Source organism: Bufo gargarizans, chromosome 2 (genome assembly GCF_014858855.1).
Source record: "Bufo gargarizans isolate SCDJY-AF-19 chromosome 2, ASM1485885v1, whole genome shotgun sequence".
NCBI lineage: Eukaryota > Metazoa > Chordata > Amphibia > Anura > Bufonidae > Bufo > Bufo gargarizans.
Window position 1 is genome coordinate 75,316,781 of NC_058081.1, and position 21,417 is coordinate 75,338,197.

The following is a 21,417-nucleotide window of genomic DNA, read 5'->3' on the forward strand; positions in this document are numbered from 1 at the left end:
ATGACAGTGGTAAAATGAAGTCAAAAAAATTATTTTTTTTGCACAAAATAATACCTAATTTACCCCAAAATTGCAAAAATTAGCAAATTTCAAAGTTTCAGTTTCTCTACTTCTGTAATACATAGTAATACCCCCAAAAATTGTGATGACTTTACATTCCCCATATGTCTACTTCATGTTTGTAGCATTTTGGGAATGATATTTTATTTTTTGGGGATGTTACAAGGCTTAGAAGTTTAGAAGCAAATTTTGAAATTTTTCAGAAATCTTCAAAATCCCACTTTTTATGGACCAGTTCAGGTTTGAAGTCATATTGTGAGGCTTAGATAATAGAAACCTCCCAAAAATGACCCCATCTAAGAAAGTACACCCCTCAAGGTATTCAAAACTGATTTTACATACGTCGTTAACCCTTTAGGTGTTGCACAAGAGTTATTGGCAAATAGGGAAGAAATTTGAGAATTTCATTTTTTTGTCTAATTTTCCATTTTAACCCATTTTTTCCACTAACAAAGCAAGGGTTAACAGCCAAACAAGACTGTATCTTTATTGCCCTGACTCTGCCGTTTACAGAAACACCCAATATGTGGCCGTAAACTACTGTACGGCCACACAGCGGGGCGTAGAGTGAAAGGTGCGCCGTATGGTTTTTGGAAGGCTGATTTTTATGGACTGGTTTATTTACACCATGTCCCATTTGAAGCCCCCTGATGCACCCCTGGAGTAGAAACTCCCTAAAAGTGACCCCATCTAAGAAAGTACACCCCTCAAGGTATTCAAAACTGATTTTATATACGTCGTTAACCCTTTAGGTGTTGCGCAAGAGTTATTGACAAATGGGGATGAAATTTGAGAATTAGATTTTTTTGTCTAATTTTCCATTTTAACCCATTTTTTCCACTAACAAAGCAAGGGTTAACAGCCAAACAAGACTGTATCTTTATTGCCCTGACTCTGCCGTTTACAGAAACACCCAATATGTGGCCGTAAACTACTGTACGGCCACACAGCGGGGCATAGAGTGAAAGGTGCGCCGTTTGGTTTTTGGAGGGCTGATTTTTATGGACCGGTTTATTTACACCGTGTCCTGTTTCAACCCCCCTGATGCACCCCTGGAGTAGAAACTCCCTAAAAGTGACCCCATCTAAGAAAGTACACCCCTCAAGGTATTCAAAACTGATTTTATATACGTCGTTAACCCTTTAGGTGTTGCGCAAGAGTTATTGACAAATGGGGATGAAATTTGAGAATTAGATTTTTTTGTCTAATTTTCCATTTTAACCCATTTTTTCCACTAACAAAGCAAGGGTTAACAGCCAAACAAGACTGTATCTTTATTGCCCTGACTCTGCCGTTTACAGAAACACCCAATATGTGGCCGTAAACTACTGTACGGCCACACAGCGGGGCGTAGAGGGAAAGGTGCGCCGTTTGGTTTTTGGAGGGCTGATTTTTATGGACCGGTTTATTTACACCGTGTCCTGTTTCAACCCCCCTGATGCACCCCTGGAGTAGAAACTCCCTAAAAGTGACCCCATTTTGGAAACTATGGGATAAGGTGGCATTATTTGGGGGACTATTTTTAGGGTACATATGATTTTTGGTTGCTCTATATTACATTTTTGTGAGGCAAGGTTACCAAAAATTGAGATTCTGAAATTTCATCTCCATTTGCCATTAACTGTTGAGGAACACCTAAAGGGTTAATAAAGTTTGTATAATCAGTTTTGAATACCTTGAGGGGTGTAGTTTCTTAGATGGGGTCACTTTTAGGGAGTTTTTACTCTAGGGGGGCATCAGGGGGGCTTCAAAAGGGACATGGTGTCAATAAAAAAGGCCATCAAAATCGGCCTTCCAGAAACCATGTCGGTCCTTTCCTTTTGCGGCCTCCCTTTTACTGATACAGCAGTTTACGACCACAAATATGGCATTTCTGTAAACTGCAGTATCAGGGTAATAAATATTAACTTTTGTTTGGTTGTTAACCCTTGTTTTGTTACCGAAAAAAACGGATTGAAATGAAAAAGTGCCAAAAATGGAGTTTTTGGCACCGTTTTCATTTTTTTTTTTAACCGTGTTAATCTGGGGGGTTGGGTCATGGGATATTTTTATAGAGGAGATTCTTACGGACGCGGCGATACCTAATAAGTCTACTTTTTTTTATAATTATTTAGGTTTTTGACTATATTATCCTTTTTGATACCCAAACATTTTTTTGGTATCTCTAAAGTCTAGGTGTCATTTTTTTTATTTATTTTTTATCTGATTATCTTATGTGGGGGCTCATTTTTTGCGGGACGAGCGGACGGTTTTTCTGGCACTATTTTGGGGGCTATATGACTTTTTGATCGCTTGCTATTAAATTTTTTGTTATGTTTGGTGACAAAAAAAATCTTTTTTTGCACTTTTTTTTTTTTTTTTGGACCGTGTTAATCTGGGGGGGTTGGATCATGGGGTATTTTTATAGAGGAGATTATTACCGACGCGGCGATACCTAATATGTCTACTTTTAATAAATTATAGTTTTTTTGGGTGTCTCAAGTCTGAGAACCCTTTTTTTTTTTATCCCATGTCAGTCCTAAATTGGGATATAAATTTAGTACTCCATGGAAGTGTGATACTCCCTGAAGCAACCAATAATGCAGAGGCCCGGATGATCGGGGCACGTGTCACATTGAGTTGTGGTGTCCTTCCGTATCCCCCTCCTGTGACACACTCTGCACCTTTTTTGGGTTCGTCCCTTCTTTCCAGTATGGGGGACCACACCTGGAAAGTGTTGGCCAGGGACGATCCGGGCGCCTCCAGTTCCCGAGGTACTCCGGCCTGCTCTTTCCCGGTCCGAAAAGATCAGGTCTTTGAGGACTGCCTCATAGAATTGGAGGAATGTCCCTGTGCTGCCAGCGCTTCGGGATAGTACAAAAGAGTTGTACATGGCAACCTGCACCAAGTAGACCGCAACTTTTTTGTACCATGCCCGGGTTTTGCGCATGGCGTTATATGGCTTGAGGACTTGATCAGAGAGATCAACTCCTCCCATATACCGATTGTAGGCGACGATACAATCGGGCTTGAGGACCGTTGCCGCGGTACCTCGCACAGGGACAGGGGTGATGCCGTTACCATGAATTGTGGACAGCATAAGGACATCCCTCTTGTCCTTATACCTGACCAGCAACAGGTTTCCAGTGGTAAGGGCACGGGTCTCACCCCTGGGGATAGGTACCTGGAGGGGGAGGGCAGGGAGGCCGCGTTGATTTTTCCGCACGGTCCCACAAGCGAACGTGGATCTGGCGGCAAGGGACTGGAACAAGGGGATACTGGTATAAAAGTTATCCACGTAAAGGTGGTAACCCTTATCCAGCAGTGGGAACATAAGGTCCCACACAAGTTTCCCGGTAACACCCAGAGTGGGGGGACATTCTGGGGGTTGAATCCGGGAATCTCGCCCCTCGTATATACGAAATTTGTAAGTGTACCCTGAGGTACTCTCACAAATTTTGTATAGCTTCACGCCATACCTCGCTCGCTTGGTGGGCACATACTGGCGGAAAATGAGTCTCCCCTTGAACGCAATGAGAGACTCATCAACCGCGACCTCTCTTCCAGGTACATAGGCCTCCATGAATTTGGCCCCAAAGTGATCGATGACCGGCCGTATCTTGTACAGACGGTCATGGGCAGGATCACCTCGGGGGGGACATGCTGCATTATCGGAATAATGCAGACATTTCCGAATGGCCTCAAACCGGGAGCGTGTCATGGCTGTACTGTAAAGTGGGGTCTGGTATAGGACGTCCCCACTCCAGTACAGCCTGACACTGGGTTTCTTGACCAGGCCCATATGCAGCACGAGGCCCCAAAATGTCCTCATTTCGGCTGCACTGACCGGCGTCCAGCCACCGGGCCTGGCCAAAAAGGAGCCCGGGTGTTGAGCGACGAACTGTTGGGCATACAGATTCGTCTGCTCCACCATCAGATTTACCAGTGGGTCACTGAAAAAATGACGAAAAAAGTCATATTCAGTGTAGCCCACTGTGGAAATCTGGATTCCTGATTGGCCTACAAAATCAGGAATCACGGGCTCGTATCGCTCTGGGCTACACCAGACAAATTCACCGGCAGGGTGCTCCGGTGGATTTAACTGGTGGGCCGGGAAACCAGTACGAGCCCCAGAGCTGCTCGTACTAGGCTGGGCCACAGGGTCCCTAACATGGCGGTCCCCTTGCTCCGCCTGGCGGCGTCTCCGCCGCCTTGGGGGCTCATCATCATCGCTAGATGATGAGGAGGATGCGGATGACAACAGGAATGTGGGGTCATCCTCATCCTCACTGGGACTCTCGGATTCGGAGGCAAGCTGGGCGTATGCCTCCTCGGCCGAGAACGTCCGGCGGGCCATAGGGGAGTGTGTGTCTGCGTGTATATGTGCGTGTGTGTAACTCTTTATTTTGTGTGCGTGTGTGTGGGGGCACGGGTGTTCACGAACTCACCCTAAAACTAAAAAAATAAAAAAATAAACTGACAAAAAAAAGGCCAAAAAATGTGGAAAAAAAAATTCAAAACCGCTGATCAACCGTCCGAAGTTGATCAGCGGTGGGGTGTGCGATGCGCTAACAGTGGCCGGACACTAAGAGTGCCGGCCACAGTCAGCGTACACAAAAAAAAAATTAAAAATCCTGCACCCCAAAAAAGTGTGGGGGGGGGGGGAGGGGGGGAGGGGGGGCAGGGGGGGGGCAAGTGGCAGCACCCCTGGGGGGTCTAGGGTCACACAGCTGTGCTGTGGACCCCAGACACCCTAACTAGGGTGATGCAATGAAAAGTGAAAAAAACTAACTTTCCCTTTTTTTCCCTGCCTAACCCAAACTTTCCCTAGCTGTCCCTATGTACCTGATGGGGGGTGCTGGTGGCAGAGATCGGGTCCTGGGGGCACAGATCGGGTGCAGGCAGCGGCAGCAGACACGTGCAGGCAGCTCCTCTCTCCTCCGGCTCCGGAACACAAAAGGAGGAGGAGAGGAGCGCCTGCCTCTTTTGAATCTGCCGCCGGACCGCCCACTGACCAATCAGAAAGCGATCCTGAGTGGTGATGTCACCATCACCACTCAGGATCGCTGGATGGTGATTGGTGGAGTGAAATCACACCACCATCACCATCCTGTTCCGGGTTACCGGGTCTTCAGAGACCCGAATAACCCGGAAACGCAGAAAACCGCAGGTCTGAATTGACCTGCGGTTTTCTGCGATCGCCGACATGGGGGGGTCACAGGACCCCCCGGCGCATTTGCCCCAGGTGCCTGCTCAATGATTTGAGCAGGCACCGGGTTCCGATCACCGCCCGCCGAGCGGCGGTGATCGGAACCATTCATGACGTACCGGTACGTCATGTGTCCTTAAGTACCAGGACATCATGACGTACCGGTACGTCATGTGTCCTTAAGAGGTTAAAGGATGGATAGATGTGTTAAAGGGGTTGCCTCATCATGGACAATGGGGGCATATCGCTAGGATATGCCCCCATTGTCTTATAGGTGCGGGTCCCACCGCTGGGACCCGCACCTATATCGAGAAGGGAGCCCCACAAGGTGGTGGCTGGAGGACTCCGGTCCGGCCACCACCAAGCCGTCTCCCCATAGAAGTGAATCGGAGCGTACCACGGCCCCTGCTCCCATTCATTTCTATGGGGCCGGCCCCATAGAAAATGAATGATGGGCGGCTGCGCGTGCGCCCTGCTTCGCTTGTGGGGCCCTGTTCTCAATATAGGTGCGGGCCCCAGTGGTGGGACCTGCATCTATAAGACAATGGGGACATATCCTAGCGATATGCCCCCATTGTCCATGATGAGACAACCCCTTTAATGATATGCAAATGAATCTAAAATATTAAAAACATCTCAATTTATTCAGTATCAAGTATGAGCAACACATGCAGAAATACTTGCATTTAAACTCCATGCTATCAATGAGGTTATTAATGGTTTTCTGAGGAATGTTCTGCCACGCTGAATGCACAGGGGCACACAAATCGTCAGGATCCGCTGCTCGCAGCTTCCTTTACAATTGCCAACCAATGATGTTCCAGATGTGCTTGATGGGAGACTGGAGATGCTGCAGGCCAAGGTAGCAGTTTAGGCCTTACAGGCTTCTCGACTTAGCACGAGCAACAGGCGGCCTGGGACCCTTTGGAAAAAAGACTAGAGGGGTCTGGCTACCATACATTATGCCACCCCACAGCAGAATCCAGGGAGTAGAACTGGTGTGATGTTCCCTTGTGAAGGCCTCCTTTTGGTGTTGCCCACATGGTCTCCAGACTAATCTCCAGCTATCAATGTGTCGAGGTAAAAGCGGGACTCATCGCAGAAGAGGATAAACCTTCATTCCATCCTCCATTGTCGTCTTGTTGTGCACCATAAAAACCTTCGAGAGCAATGGCATGAGGTGAATGGAACATTTGTAGCTGCACATCTGGCTTCTATTCCAATGTCGTGCAGACGCCTTCTGATAGTTTGGGTAGAAAGTTTTTGCCACCCTAGGTACTTGCAGTACAGAGTGGATCTCTGCTTGCCATTCTTCTAATCAAATGATCTATCCATGCAGAGGTTCGTCTGTGGGCACCTTTTGCTGTCATTTCAGTTCAACTTTGTTCTCCCAACCACGGGACACATCGTTGAACAGTGCTGACATCTTGGCCTAGGAGCATAGTGATCTGCCAGAGTGCTACACCAAGGTCTCCCAGTATAAGGATTCTGTCCCTCTCAGTTTGTGACAAGTGGTGATAACTGGCCCGTCAATGAAGAGGAGGCATTACACAATCATTCCACATAATCAGATTTTTGAGGTATCATGTGGCTTTTATGCCCCTCCCAGATTGGAGCTAGGTGCTTAACAATTAGATCATCTGCACTTACTACTTTCTTTCTTTGCATAACCTTATGGCTTGTTCTTCTTGGTGCTGCAATTTCAATGTTGAGTAGTATATTATAGCTCTTTCCACAATATAGAAATTACTATATATATAAAAAGTTAGCAAAAATTTTTTGGGCAGGAATGCAGAAAAAAAAAACAGATGCAGCAAAGCTGAATTCACACATTTGGTCCTGCATTCTATCTACGTTAGCCTAACTTTGTTGAGACACCTCCCACCTCTGGGACCCGCACCTATCCTTAGAGTGGAGTCTGCGAAGCGATGGAAGGCGCACTGCGAACGCGCAGCAGCCCTTTATTCATTTCTATGGGGGTGCGCTCGGCTATTTACTGAACTCCCATAGAAATGAATGGAGGGCAGCCGCGCATGCGCAGTGTGCCCTCCATCACTTTGCGGCCTCCCAGAGGTGGGACCTGCACCTATCAGACTTTGGGGGCATATGCTAGGGATATGCCCCCAATGTCCAAGATGGGACATGCCCTTTAAGCTATCAGTTAGGGTCCAAAGAGCGTTGATATGTCCAGGAAATGCGTCTATCGCATGGAGCATTTTTCCCTGACCAAACATGCTTGGGTGAAAGAGGCCTTAGAGCTTACAATCTACTAACACCGCCTTTATATCATTCAGGTGCTGCCTCGTAACCTGGCTGTGCCCTTTAGCAATGTGTCCCAGATCCTTGGGTTGCCGCTGATCATTGTCCATGCAGACCTAGTTTTGGCTAACTGGAAACGGAAGGATCCCACCGGGTAAGTATTTATTTGGTGTCTATATGACATGGGCTTGGAACCTGAGCCATTCACACAAGGGGTTAATTACAATAAAAATTCTAACGATAGGCCGGCCTTTGTTCTATGAATAGAGGCATACCTTCTATTGTTGTATCTCACACAATATGTTTCGGGCAGATGGAAAACATGGGCTTGGATACCCTTTGGCTACCTCCATACTAATTGTCTGCTTCCTTCCTTTCTCTGCTCCCGGGAATTCTTGGCCAGGCCTCTGACAATAGAGTAAGTGAAACTCCATTACTTCTCGACTCCTCTTTGAAGTTAATGAAGGGTCCCTGGGTTTCTGACTTGGGGACTCATATAGACTAATGTGTTTTCTTAGACAGGACAGGCAATAAAGCTAATTAATTAATGACTATGTGAAAGCTATGTGGATGGAATGATGCATTGTGGAAGGAGTGATGCTCTGCAGGACGCTGCAATGATATGGTTCAGTACAAAAGTTTCTTATGAAGAAACAATTCTCATGCCCGATAATACAGTATATGCCGCTCAATAATGACCTTCCAAATACTGATCTCAGGCACATAGGTGTGAACGGGACACATCCATAACTCGCGCGTTCGCTATATATTTTATAAGACTATACTCTGCAGATCATGGCAGGGCAGGTGTCTACAACTACAATCATTGTTGAAGGTAGGATGGTGCTGTACATAAAGGTTAAGTAACTTGCTATATACATTGCATTATTTGTCTTGTATTGAACCGGAATTACAGCCTGTGTTATGGTCTTCAGCTGCATTTTCTTCAGAGCTGAAATCTGCCCTGCATTTTGGAAAGTGTTGTCTTTACAACGCAATCTGATGAAGCAAACCCTGCCTGAATAATGCGCGTCCAGCTACACTGGTATGGGTGTGTCTGTCAACAAGTGTGTCGACTGTTTCCAATAGCAACAAACAGAACTGTCAAAGCTGCTCTGGAGCATTATATCAATATAGGATATTTAATGTAGTGTATTTACTGTACAATTTTTTTTATCTGTAGCACATGGCAGTGACCTCTAGAATATAATTCAGTAACATCTTACCATGCCAGTGATGGGCTTTGACCAAGGTTGAGGTTCTGGCATCACCATTTTTGGTAGTTGAAGTCCCAGTAGAAAAGGACTAAGAAGCTATGCTCTAGGACTAGGTTCTCCACCGGTGTCCTCATGTTGTGTTTTATACTTTTGTAGCACAGCATATGACCGGCAGGTAATACATCCTGCAGGAAATCTCATCTGCCAAGGGTTTGTGGAGACAGACCCATGGAGATCAGCTGATTGATACTGGCTGAATTTATCATCCTTTCGTGCATCATTCTGTCCAGCGGTTGGCACCATATGTAGACTACTAGGTTGGTGGGTTATGGGGAGAGAAGTGGATTGAAAGGGATGCTCTAAGACACTCTACTGACTGCATCTTTCATGTCCATAGGAACCTTTCCACCATCGTGTCTTTCCCAGGAGGTGATAACTTGCAGGGCTTTATACTGGTCACACTGCTTGTGGAGGTGGCAGCTATTCCAGGGGTCAATGTAAGTCCAAATGTCATCTCCACAATAAGGAGAGAGGATCCTAGTGTTCTGCAATATGTTAAGATCTTGGGAAAATCTTCTGATGACGTGTATGAGGTCTAGGCTGCTTGGATACCAGTTGTCTATGTTGTTTGTGTGTTTTCCTCAGCCTACACCGAGACAAATAGTCATCTGTTATACACTTCCAAAGGACACAGCAACACGAGAAATCCACAGCTTGTCTTACACAAGAGCCTACGTTATGTGTCATTGCTTCTACTAATGCTTACAGGACTGCTTATACTGCAACTGAGCCGTGCCTCGTGTCTATCAGGACCTTGTGTACAGATATGGTTTCTAATATAAAGCCAAGGAATGCGCCATACTGTACATCCACCTTTTCAAATGTTTTTTAAGAATATGTGTCATTATTCACACGCAGCATTTTTTGGACGCCACTGCAGATTTTTGAGCTGAAGCGAGAAGCAGGTCCAGCAGGAAGGAGATAAACCATAGTTTATTAAACCACTTTTCCATCTCAAAAGATTGTACCAAAGTCTGCCGTGGCAGTTAAAAAAAAAGAATGCTGTGTGAGAAACCACCATATATATAAAACTACATACACACACTGAGCCCGAGAGAGTCACCCCCTTGACCACCCATCTATAAAGATGCCACCTATGTATATCCTTTGGAGTCCTCAAATACACCACTGGTCAGTGAGACCAAAAGAAATCCCTGTAGGGGTCTACTAATTTGAAAATTAAGACATGTACTTTATTAGATTCAATTAAAAAGGGGATTTATAGATGCCCCAAAATACCACACGTTTAAAACTATCAGACGATAGTACAAATTTGTGTAGCAATTACTTTTTCTCTCATTTTGAGTGAGAGAGATGTAGTTATACAGGCGGGTGGTTGGTATACAGTTTGTCACACTTTTGGGATATAGCCCTATTTCTAGGTGTCCTGGGACCTGGGCCCAAGTCCCGACTACCAGTCTGTGTTATATCAATTGTGTGTCCCTTTTCACTGATGCCACAACACACACCACACCAATTCAACACATACTGGTATAACCCTAATACTGGGCAAAGTTGACACAGTTGCTGTGGTGACTGGCTCCTATCCTTGTGGTGGCTGTACCTTTTGTGGTTTCCTACCTAAAATCAAAAGATTCTCGAATCCAGTTGATGGTAGGGAATATGAGATTTCGGGACTGGTTTAACTGCAAAAACAGTGGATTAGTGTATATAGCCTCTTGCACGTGCCTGAAATCATATGTCGGCAAGACGGTTCAGGAATTGAGGAGACGGATATCGGGGCATATTAGTGCAATTAACACAAAAAAAGATACCTCCCTGTACAGACATATCTCGTATGTCCATAATGGCCGCATAGATGTACTCAAATTCTGGGGGCTTTTCCAAGTTAAATTGGGCCCTAGGTCTGGCAATTTTGATGCCAGACTATTAAGAGAAGAAGCCAAATGGATATACAGACTGTCAAGCCAGACCCCATCTGGACTCAATGAAGGCTTCTCCTTTTCTGCTTTTTTATAATAATATCTTGCAAGACAACTATTTGTCTGGAACCCGGATTAAATTGTCATTTATGTGAGGATTAAATAAAATAATATAAAAATATATATATATCAAGTTATAAGATGACCCCATAAATTCCTCCCCCTTTTTGTAAGAGTCAACATAGGTATATATGCCGTGGTGTAATGGAGAAAGGTGGCTAATATTGTATGACAAATATATTTTGTAATATTCTGACCAGCTAGCTGCGCATAGATCGTGAACTGCTGGTATCTGCTAAATATGTATCGTCCTGCCTCGTTTCCCTCTAACTGTATCTAATTAATTAGTATCTAGTTGCCTGCATCCAGTCACTTTTCATAAAAATGTATCCAGTGGAGGGCTATCGACCATGGTATTGTATCCATTGGATAGCCACTCCCACCTCCGTGATAGGGAGGAGGTGAAGTGATGACGCCGAGTATGTTGTCATCAGACGGCGCCGATGACTGGATTGGGCGGATAGACGCCTAGTGATGAGGTCGTCACTAGGCGCCTGTGCATGTCACGCAGTCGCCACGCCCCGGACGGCCGTAACTAATAGATCAGCCGCCTGAACGGGGGTGTGACCGGGCGCGCGCAGCCTGTGATGACACCATCACTAGGCATCCGCGCACGTGACACAGTGGACACGCCTCTTGCGGCTGTGACCAATGGGCCAACCGCAACGCACAAACAGTGGGCGTCACTTAGGGCATATAACCTGTGTTTTCTCAGCGCGCCGACGCTAATACCCCAAACCCCTGACGAAGCCGCATCGCGGCGAAACATGTCGGGTGGGGACTAGTGTTAGGTGCTCTCTCCTTTTTAGAACAGACGGTAGCAACTATGTCAACTTTGCCCAGTATTAGGGTTATACCAGTATGTGTTGAATTGGTGTGGTGTGTGTTGTGGCATCAGTGAAAAGGGACACACAATTGATATAACACGGACTGGTAGTCGGGACTTGGTCCCAGGACACCTAGAAACAGGGCTATATCCCAAAAGTGTGACAAACTGTATACCAACCACCCGCCTGTATAACTACATCTCTCTCACTCAAAATGAGAGAAAAAGTAATTGCTACACAAATTTGTACTATCGTCTGATAGTTTTAAACGTGTGGTATTTTGGGGCATCTATAAATCCCCTTTTTAATTGAATCTAATAAAGTACATGTCTTAATTTTCAAATTAGTAGACCCCTACAGGGATTTCTTTTGGTCTCACTGACCAGTGGTGTATTTGAGGGTTAAGTCCTGAGGGTCTTACTTGGGCCTAATTTTTATATTCCTTTGGAGTCCGCCACCTTGATTACAGAGTAGGGGAGTCTGACCAATTGTGACATGATGCTCCCTGAGCTGGGGCCCACCTGCCCCCCCGGCTTCCAAAATTTTGATTCATGCCAGCCATAACTGACCCCCTAGACAACACAACATGCGCCAACACTCTGTAAACACTGAATATATGGATTTTACATTTTACTTATGGTATATTAATTTTATATATGAATATAAGGCATTTTTGATAAATGTGCCAATTCACCTACTTTCCCCATACCACGCAACTTTTAAAAAGCACAAGGAGGTACAATATCAGCAGTGCATGTAGCGTGTCACAGCAGATGTTTTTCACTAAGCAATGGCTATCTATACACGCTCAATCCGGCCCAGTCACTTTGTGCCCCAACAGAGCAATAGTACCCAACACATAGTAAGAACACCTTCTTAGTGTGCCAACACTGTAACAATGCCCCCTTAATGCCCTTCTGGCAGTAATAATGCACTGACACAGCATGATGCCTCATTAGTGCCCTTCTTTCAGCATGATGCCTCTAAGTGCCCCCCAAAAGGTATGAGGCCCCCATAAATGCCCCCACAGAGTACGAGACCTCCATAAGAGCCACCCACACAGTATGAGGTCCCCATAAGTGCCCCATACACAGTATGAGGTCCCCATAAGTGCCCCGTACCAGAGTATGAGGTCCTCATATGTGCTTGCCACAGAGTATGAGGCCCCATAAGTGACCCCCTACAGAGTTTGAGGCCCCCATAAGAGTGCCCACACACAGTGGGATGCCCCATAAGTGACCCCTATGGAGTATGAGGCTCCCATAAGAGTGCCCCACACACAGTATGAGGCCCCCAAATGTGCCTGCCACAGAGTATGAGGCCCCGATAAGAGCCTTTACACATAGTATGAGGCCCCATACTGTAAATGCCCCATACACAGCAATGCCCCTCTAGTTTGTCTAATAGAGATGAGCGAAGTTCTCAAAAATTTGATTAGGCTGCTTCACCAAATTCTAAAAACAAAATTGCTTTGTGATGAATTACTTTGTCACAAAGCACATTTCTTTGTAAATAGCGGGTACAATGACAGGGGACGGCGATTGCGCCGCCCCCGTCATTGAACATCTCAGATGCCGCGTTCATCATTGATCGTTACATCTGAGATCAATATTAAGGGCTTTCAGGGGTTGATAAAAGAAAAAATGAATTGTACTTATCTCATCCATTTGAGCGCAAAGAGGCCATGGTGGCCTCTTCACACTCAAATGGATGAGATAAGTATGATTTTTTTTTTTTTTTTTTTTTTTTTTACCGCCATTTTAGGGAAAATCGATTCGTTATCGCGAAGCACAAGGAAATTCGGCTTCGCAAAGAATTGAATTTTTCCTGAAATTCAGGTCGAAACCCACTTCATCAACTTCAATTTGCTCAACACTATTGAATACACACCTACCCCATGGTCCCATGACGAGCAGTGCAGAGCAGGATTGCTCTATTCTCCAGTCTGTGGTCAGCGCAGTAGGCACAATGATGTGAATGTATTGTTCCTGCCTGCGCCAAACCACCCGCAGCAGGGAGAGAATGGCTCTGCTTCACCACTGGGACAGCAGCTGTCCTGGGACAAATGCCAAAATTTGGGATTGTCCTGCTGGAACTGGGACAATTGGGAGGCATGACTTTCCCTGCATTCATTTGAGGCCTAGACCCAAGGAGTGGCAAGTCATTTTAGTGTAGAGTGGATCCCACCTATAAGTGGTCACCTTGTTGTGGTGGATGGGCACATTTTATTTTGATCATTTAAGACCCAATTCTGGTTGTGTGATTGAGGCCTATGGCTCTGTCCACACCACCACAAGTCTGAAAATTTGTTTGTATTTGCTGTGGTATTTTTTTTAAATTGCAGTAAGTAAAGTAATAGATATGGCTATAGAGATCTCATTACATAAAATAACATTGGATGTGCAAGCTCCAGCGACAAGAGGATGCTCACCAGCGGTGTGGAGGTGTCTATAGAGGGGGCATATATAGATATATAGAGTACACCATTTATATACATGTCTGACTAATAAACCTTATAACTGTATGGTGCAGAGATAATTACCAGTATTTTACAGGCTGTCATTAGGACTGTGAGTGCCGTACAAGAAGATGACAAGCAGATGCTTCTCTCAGCACTACAGGACTTGAAGCAATCCATAACCAAGATGACTGCAGCTCTGCAGCTCACGTATGGTCAGTGACTAGGCGTACTTTGATTACTCCTTCATGTTTAGATTACACAAACATGGTCAATGCTTCCTCAGCGTCTGAAGAAGGGTTACCGGAAGTTGTACATCTTTGTGTGAATGAAGGATTCACATTTTCTGATCTTATTTTTTGCTTCTTTGGCCTGTAAGGATGTCCAAGAAACCAGGACATTGACTTTTTTTCACCCTTCTACCTACAAAAGGACTTAAAGTGGTTGTCCAGGATTATATTACTGATGGCTGATTTACTAATTACTATTGATGGACTTTCTTCAGGATAAGCCATCAATATTTGATCGGCAGGGGTCCAACACCAGGCACCCCTGCCACAGCTCCATCCATTGCATAGTAGACAGAGCTGGTTACTGTCTGCAGTAGCCACATCAATCACCCAGGTCTTCTTTTATATTACTCCTCCTCTAACTTATCTCTCGTATCCTCAGCCTCATTGATTATCCTCAGTTCCTCTGTGTATTCCACCATACCTCCCATGTGGGACAAAATCCCTTTGCCCCTCTTTTCTCCTTAATTGCCCTTAGAAGGGGTGGTCCAGTCAGGAATTTTTTTAAAGGTGAAGAATGGCAAAAACAAAGCGTGATACCCATCTCACCGATCCCCCTCTGCTCTCATTCCGAGGCTTTCTGGGCCCCTGCTCTTCTCTACTCTCACGACATACAGGAAAAGACCGCTCAGCCAATCACTGACCGCAGCAGTGATCCATCTCATCCAGTGATTGGCTGAGAGGTCGGTGCCTGCGGTGGGCCACTTTCTGGTTACTGTGTTACCGATGTGTTTGTGAGATGAATATATGGCACTTACTACTATAGCCTTTGTAGAAATTCTGCACCATTTTCTATATTTTATAAGGTATGCCCCCTAATTACAAAGTTTTTTTTGTGCTGTACGCACAGAGGTCTTGTCCATAAAATGGCTGCTGATCGAGAGTCATGACCAGGCGTACTGTTGGCAGTTTAGTGCAGGTGTAGTGTGTTTTGAATGGAGGAGGAATCACATGGAGGTTATTTGCTTGATCACATGACCCTCCGCCGCCAGCCATTTTATAGACAGGGCCACTATATGTCTGTATTCAGATAATGGTAGTGGTACTGTATAAATGAAAAATAAAAATAAAAAAATTAAATTTACATTCTGCTTTCCATTAGATTACGTGAACTCTGATGTGTATTACAACACGATCCGCACATTCCTCTCTGGGTAAGCCTAATATATCTTATATGTGATATAATGTCAACTGTGATGAAGAATGAATGACCCTGAGATAGTTACTGCACCCACAAGGTGGCATTGGGTTTGTAAGGTGATTCTTGACCACAGGGGAACACAGCTTTGGGCAGGGCAAGGTCCTCCACCACCGTCCACTGTGATATCAGCATTCATATAAAACAACTGCAAAAATACACAACAGTAATATCCACCGGCCTCTGATAGGCTGAAGGCCTAATGCCTGCAGCCTATCAGAGGAATGAGGAAGGGAGACACCTCTCCCCTGCCCCATTGCAGCATTCAACTGTATCGTGGTGCTACAGATGAATGTAGACAGATGAGCACTTCCACAATGGAAACCCCCCACTTATTTTCAGGGCTGCGCCGCCTGAGGCTATTGCCTCACCTTGCCTAATTAATTGTGCAGCCCTGGAACCCCGCCAGGAGCAGTGGGCCCCGGGGGCTGATGCCAGCGCTGATGATGGGAGTATCTGGTGGGCAATTAGCAGTTAGTGACAATCGCCTCTGATGCCCTTGCTATAATCCAACTGTTATTTGTAGATTTTTAGATTTCAGAGATATGACATGTAGTTTTTGACTAATGCTTTTGATAGGAAGATACATTTTTTTAATTTGATATATGAAAGTAATTGGGGAATATCTTTGGATGGCAGATTTTTTTTTTTTCTGTTTTTTTTTTTTTTATTCTTCCTTTTTATATATATATTTTTTAAACATTTTTTCATTTGGGAAAGTGCTTGAGAATTCCATCCATTGTGCCTTAGAGTCTCCATCCTGGATATAGAACGCTATCTAGTCTTCATTTCAGTTCTATAAATGGAAATTCTCTACTTCCTGGTAAAATGTGGGATATTCTCCTCCGCTACAGTTAGTCATTGACAGATCATTCCATGGGACAACCAGAGATTATAGGTCATGTCTTGCATGTTGTGTTTAGATATTGGGAATGCATTCTGAAGACCTTTGGGTTCGAGTTACTCATCCCTCATCAGTTACTCAGAATACAAAAGTAACGAGAACAAACCTTTCACAATGAAGCATAAATGCAATGTACCATACGCATCCCACTTCTGTCCTCTCATGTTTAATTTAGTAGGAATAGCTAATCCCTATTTTATGAAGACCTGTCACCTCTCCTGACATGTCTGTTTTAGTAACTACTTGCATCCCCCATGTAATAAAAATTCCAGAGCATCTATTATGACTTCATGTTGTACCATTCCTACATTATTCCTGGTAGAAGTTATGAATTAATTACTAGCATTTTGCAATGAAGGTCCAGATGGGTGTTACCAGTGAGTTGCACTGTGACTAAAAGTTGTGCTGTTCTTTCATGCACTGTATTATTATCTCTTCTTTCACTATGTTGTTTCTATGTATTGTTCTCTGCTGCCATCTGCTGGCCGGAATTCGTATGCTGCACGCCTTGTTCTTGTCATTAAAGTTTTTTCTCTGCTGGGCGTGGTTTTAGCAGCCTTGGTCCTTGTCACTTCCTGTAGCCATTTTCAGTGCTGCACTCCTTGTGACTGGAGACACACACCTTGGCTTGTGAAGGCATCAGTTTTTGACCAGCAGTTAGCGTCAGGAAAGACATCCACATGACAGCATCTACTCTGCCACTGCATTACTGTATTGCATCATCGTATGTCGCTGCTTTGGATCAAACAAACCCACGTTTGATTGCATCCTCATGTCTACGTCTGGGTCCATCTAACCTGAGCATCTGCCAATCCGGTCTGCTCCACTGCTTGGATACGAAGGTAGGACAGTCACAAGGTCATTATCAGTTACACCTTCATTCGCCTTCATTTGGGGACAAAACAGTCAAAAACTGCCTTAAAGCTTTATACCCCAGTCAATACCCATCTCAAAGTCCAATGCCCGGCTACAGATTCCCTCAGAGCCCAGTACCACACTCAGGAACCTCCCTCGCAGCAAATATGCCCGGCAACAGTGCACGTCCCATAAGCCTAAGGGGAAGCACGGCGTGTCCGCAGTAGATATACTCTTGCCTTGAAGTCCTCCACTACTCGCCAAGCCATTTTCTACATCCTATGTTAACCGTTGCTCGCATGATATAAGAACTGTTCATGCACGCAGGGCCTCCCTCAAACCAAAACCCTGCAATTCACTCAAAACACTTTGGGAATCTCACTGGGGTGCCTCATCTGAGCCGCACTGCAATTTTCAGCCCCCAATTCAAAAGTTAATTTTCTTAAAGAGACAGCGCACCTTAAATCAAAATGGCCGAAAAGGACCTTGTACAGTTCCCCCGTGATGAAATAAAGCAAATGCAACCTGATACTGATCATTATGAAGAACAGGAGGTAGAGCCCACGCTTCCAGTGGACCAAGTCGCGCGACCAAGGCGCTCTCTCAAACCAACTATAAAGATCACGGAAAACTATCACACCAGGAAAGATAAGCTATGTGACAACCTGGAAGAGCTATGGGAACGAGTTTCCTCCTTCATATCAGGACTTAAGTCCTCCTCAGGCGATGCCACCAGTTTACAAGTTGCCGTCGGGTGGCTGAACGCAGCCCATGAAAGATACAAGAGACTGTCCACAAGGTATATAACCTTTCTAAAAGACTCTAATATTGAAGAAACCCCGTCAGAATTGTGCAAGGCAGAATCAATAGACAGACAGAGACGCCATGGTGCTGGATGCTAAAGATAAAGTGGATCACCGCAGCTCTCATTTGCAAGAAACTAGATCACACAGATCGCATTTATCCAAACATTCCTCGCGGTCCTACAGATCATCATGCTCTAGAAGCTCCGCCCTGAGCGACAGATTACTAGAGGCCCGCATAAATGCAGAGCAATCCAAAGTGAAGCGTTCCTTCACCGAAAAAGAAGTCCTTGCGAGGGCAGAAGCACAGACGGCAGCGGCCAAGAGGGCAGACGCAGAGGCAGAAGCCAAGAGGGCAGACGCAGAGGCTCGAATAAAGATCCTTGAATCAGAGAGGGAAGAGGAAATCGCATTAGCAAAAGTAAGACTACTTGAGCAAGCATTGAGCCAAGGCCTTGATTCAGCCTGCTTACCACCAGAGGTGATAGATGATCCAGTTGATCGCACCAGCGACTATGTACTGAAACGGTTATCTGCATCACCCCCAGTGTGCAGTACTGTCCAAGCCAACAACACTGAAACCTCCAAGTCACCTCTACCCGCAGTGCCAGCGACACCCACAGCACCCGAGCAATCCAATAACAGTCGCCCAGACGCGCCCTCTCAAGGGCAGTTATTACAGCAAGATGGCTACCAGGTGTTTCCTACCTCCAGGGCTCAAGCAGCAGTCATCAAAATCCACAGAGGCTAGACCACAGCTCAACCCTGCAGCAACATCATTCTACCCGGAACCCTTTCACGCCACGCAGCCTATACGCCCCAGGGGCATCACAAGTTGTCATGGCAACAAGCAGTGAGAAATCAGATATGTCTAAGTTTGCCAGGTTTATGGTGAGCAGAGAGCTAATTAACACCAGTCTCTCAAAATTTGATGACCGTGCGGAGAGCTACAGAGCCTGGAAGACAACCTTCAAAGCCGCCATCGCCAACCTTAACCTAACCGCAGAGCAGGAGCTCGACCTTTTGATCAACTGGCTGGGCCCAGGCTCCACAAATCGCATCAAGAGCCTTAGAACTGTCTATGTGGGACAAGCAGAAGCAGGTCGAACGCACCTTTGGCAGTGCCGAAGCAATAGAGAAGGCACTATTCAGGAGACTGCAGAACCTCCCCAAGATCAGTCTCAAGGATGCCCATAAGCTTCAGGATTTAAGTGATTTGCTCATGGAACTGTAGCTTGCCAAAAGAGACCCTCGTCTGTCCGGGCTGTGCTACCTGGACACAGCCCATGGGGTGAACCCAATTGTCGTGAAGTTACCATACAGCCTGCAAGAGAAGTTGGCGGCATCAGTCTCAAGGTACAAAAGAGTGCATGACGTCACTTTTCCCCCATTTATTCATTTCTGTAGGTTAATCGACGAACAGTCCCAGATGAGGAATGACCCCAGCCTCGACTTTCTGGAGTTCAATACTACACCTTCAGTGACACCATCACGGTATGAAAGTATTGTGCATAAACAGAGACTTTAAGAGCAGCGTGAATGTTAGAAAGACTAACCTACCATCATCTGCAGTACCCACTGGTAAACAGTACACTACCTCATCAGGAGACAAGGCCTTCAATCGTGAATGTCCCATTCATAAAAAACCACACTCACTGAACAGATGCAGAGCATTTAGATCCAAAACCATACAGGAGTGCAAGAAAGTCCTCACGAACTTGGGGTATGTTTCAGGTGTTGCGCTTCATTGGAGCACATGGCTAAGGACTGTAAATCCATTATCAAGTGTGAGGAGTGTCATAGTGAAAGACACGCCTCAGCTATGCACCCAACTCCACTCACAAGGGATTCACCGGCTGCTGTCACTACCAGTCCTGCTCAAAGTCATGGCGGGGAGCCCCAGAACCACGCTAACAAAGCCACTGCTGTTTCCTGCTCATGCTTGGACGTATGTGGGGAGGGCCAAAGTGAGAAATGTTGTGCCCGCATATGCCTAATCAAGGTCTACCCGGAGGGGCTACCAGAAAAGGCAGTAAAAATGTATGCCATCATTGACAACCAAAGCAACCGCTCCCTAGCAGGACCTAAATTCTTTGAAGCCTTTGGTATAAAGGGACCGTCAGTACCCTACATCTTAAACACTTGCTCGGGTCGCATAGAGACTAGCAGCAGGAGGGCACAAGGATTCATCGCTTGTTCCGTCAGTGGGAATACGAAAATACCTCTACCGACGCTGATCGAATGCGATCAAATACCCAACCATAGGGATGAAATTCCTACCCCGGAAGCTGCATTTCACCAACCACACCTAAGGCACCTAGCCAACGTTATCCCACCTATGGACAACAACACCGAGATTCTACTCCTGCTTGGCAGAGACAATCTAAGGGTACACAAGGTGCGTCAACAGTGTAATGGTCCCGACTATGCACCATAAGCCCAGAGACTGGACTTGGGATGGGTAGTCATAGGAAATGTATGCTTGGATCAACCAAGAATCCGCTCTTTCAAAACGTACGTGCGTGGAGATGGACGCACAACTTGCATTAAGCCTTGCCCTCATCACTATGAGGTGAAAGAGAAGCCTCCAGACCTCATACAACCACCTGACGACATTCCTCCCTTCTTTGCCGACAACTTGGGAAGATTAGTCTTTCGCACAAGCAAGGACGATAATAAAGTAGCTTTGTCAATAGAGGACAGAGAATTTATAAAGATAATGGACAATGAGTTCCTTAAAGACGAAACCAATCGCTGGGTTTCTCCATTACCCTTCCAAGCTACCAGGGTGAGACTCCCGAACAATAGGGAACAAGCTCTGTCTAGCTTTAACTATCTTCAGCGTACAATGAACCATAAGCCTGAGATGAGAGAACACATTGTTGCCTTTATTGACAAAATATTCTGCAACAACCATGCAGAACCAGCTCCATCCTTAGGGAAGAACGACGAGTGCTGGTACTTGCCTTCATTTGGAGTGTATCACCCACGGAAACCTAATCAAATTAGGGTTGTTTTCGACTCAAGCGCCAAACATTAAGGTGTATCTCTTAATGATGTCCTTCTCACAGGTCCTAATCTGACGAATAACCTAGTTGGAGTGCTGATGAGGTTCAGAAAAGAGCTCGTTGCCATCAACGCCGACATTGAACAGATGTTCCACTGTTTCGTAGTCAGAGAGGACCACCGGAATTTCCTCAGGTTTCTGTGGTACAAGAATAATGACACCAACGCAGAGATGGCAGAATATCGAATGAGGGTACACGTATTTGGTAACAGCCCTTCACCTGCCGTG

General features: G+C 45.6%; 1 protein-coding gene across 2 annotated transcripts in view; it reads left to right on the forward strand.

The window, feature by feature from the left end:
• Positions 1 to 21,417, forward strand: part of IDO2 (indoleamine 2,3-dioxygenase 2) — a 75,287-nt gene that overhangs the window by 31,448 nt on the left and 22,422 nt on the right. For both annotated transcript variants that reach the window (XM_044279198.1, XM_044279199.1), the window contains exons 4-8: positions 7,543 to 7,661; positions 7,911 to 7,925; positions 9,122 to 9,221; positions 14,170 to 14,287; positions 15,465 to 15,516. In XM_044279198.1, coding sequence (XP_044135133.1) covers positions 7,543 to 7,661; positions 7,911 to 7,925; positions 9,122 to 9,221; positions 14,170 to 14,287; positions 15,465 to 15,516 — 404 coding nt within the window. The remainder of the gene's footprint in view (positions 1 to 7,542; positions 7,662 to 7,910; positions 7,926 to 9,121; positions 9,222 to 14,169; positions 14,288 to 15,464; positions 15,517 to 21,417) is intronic.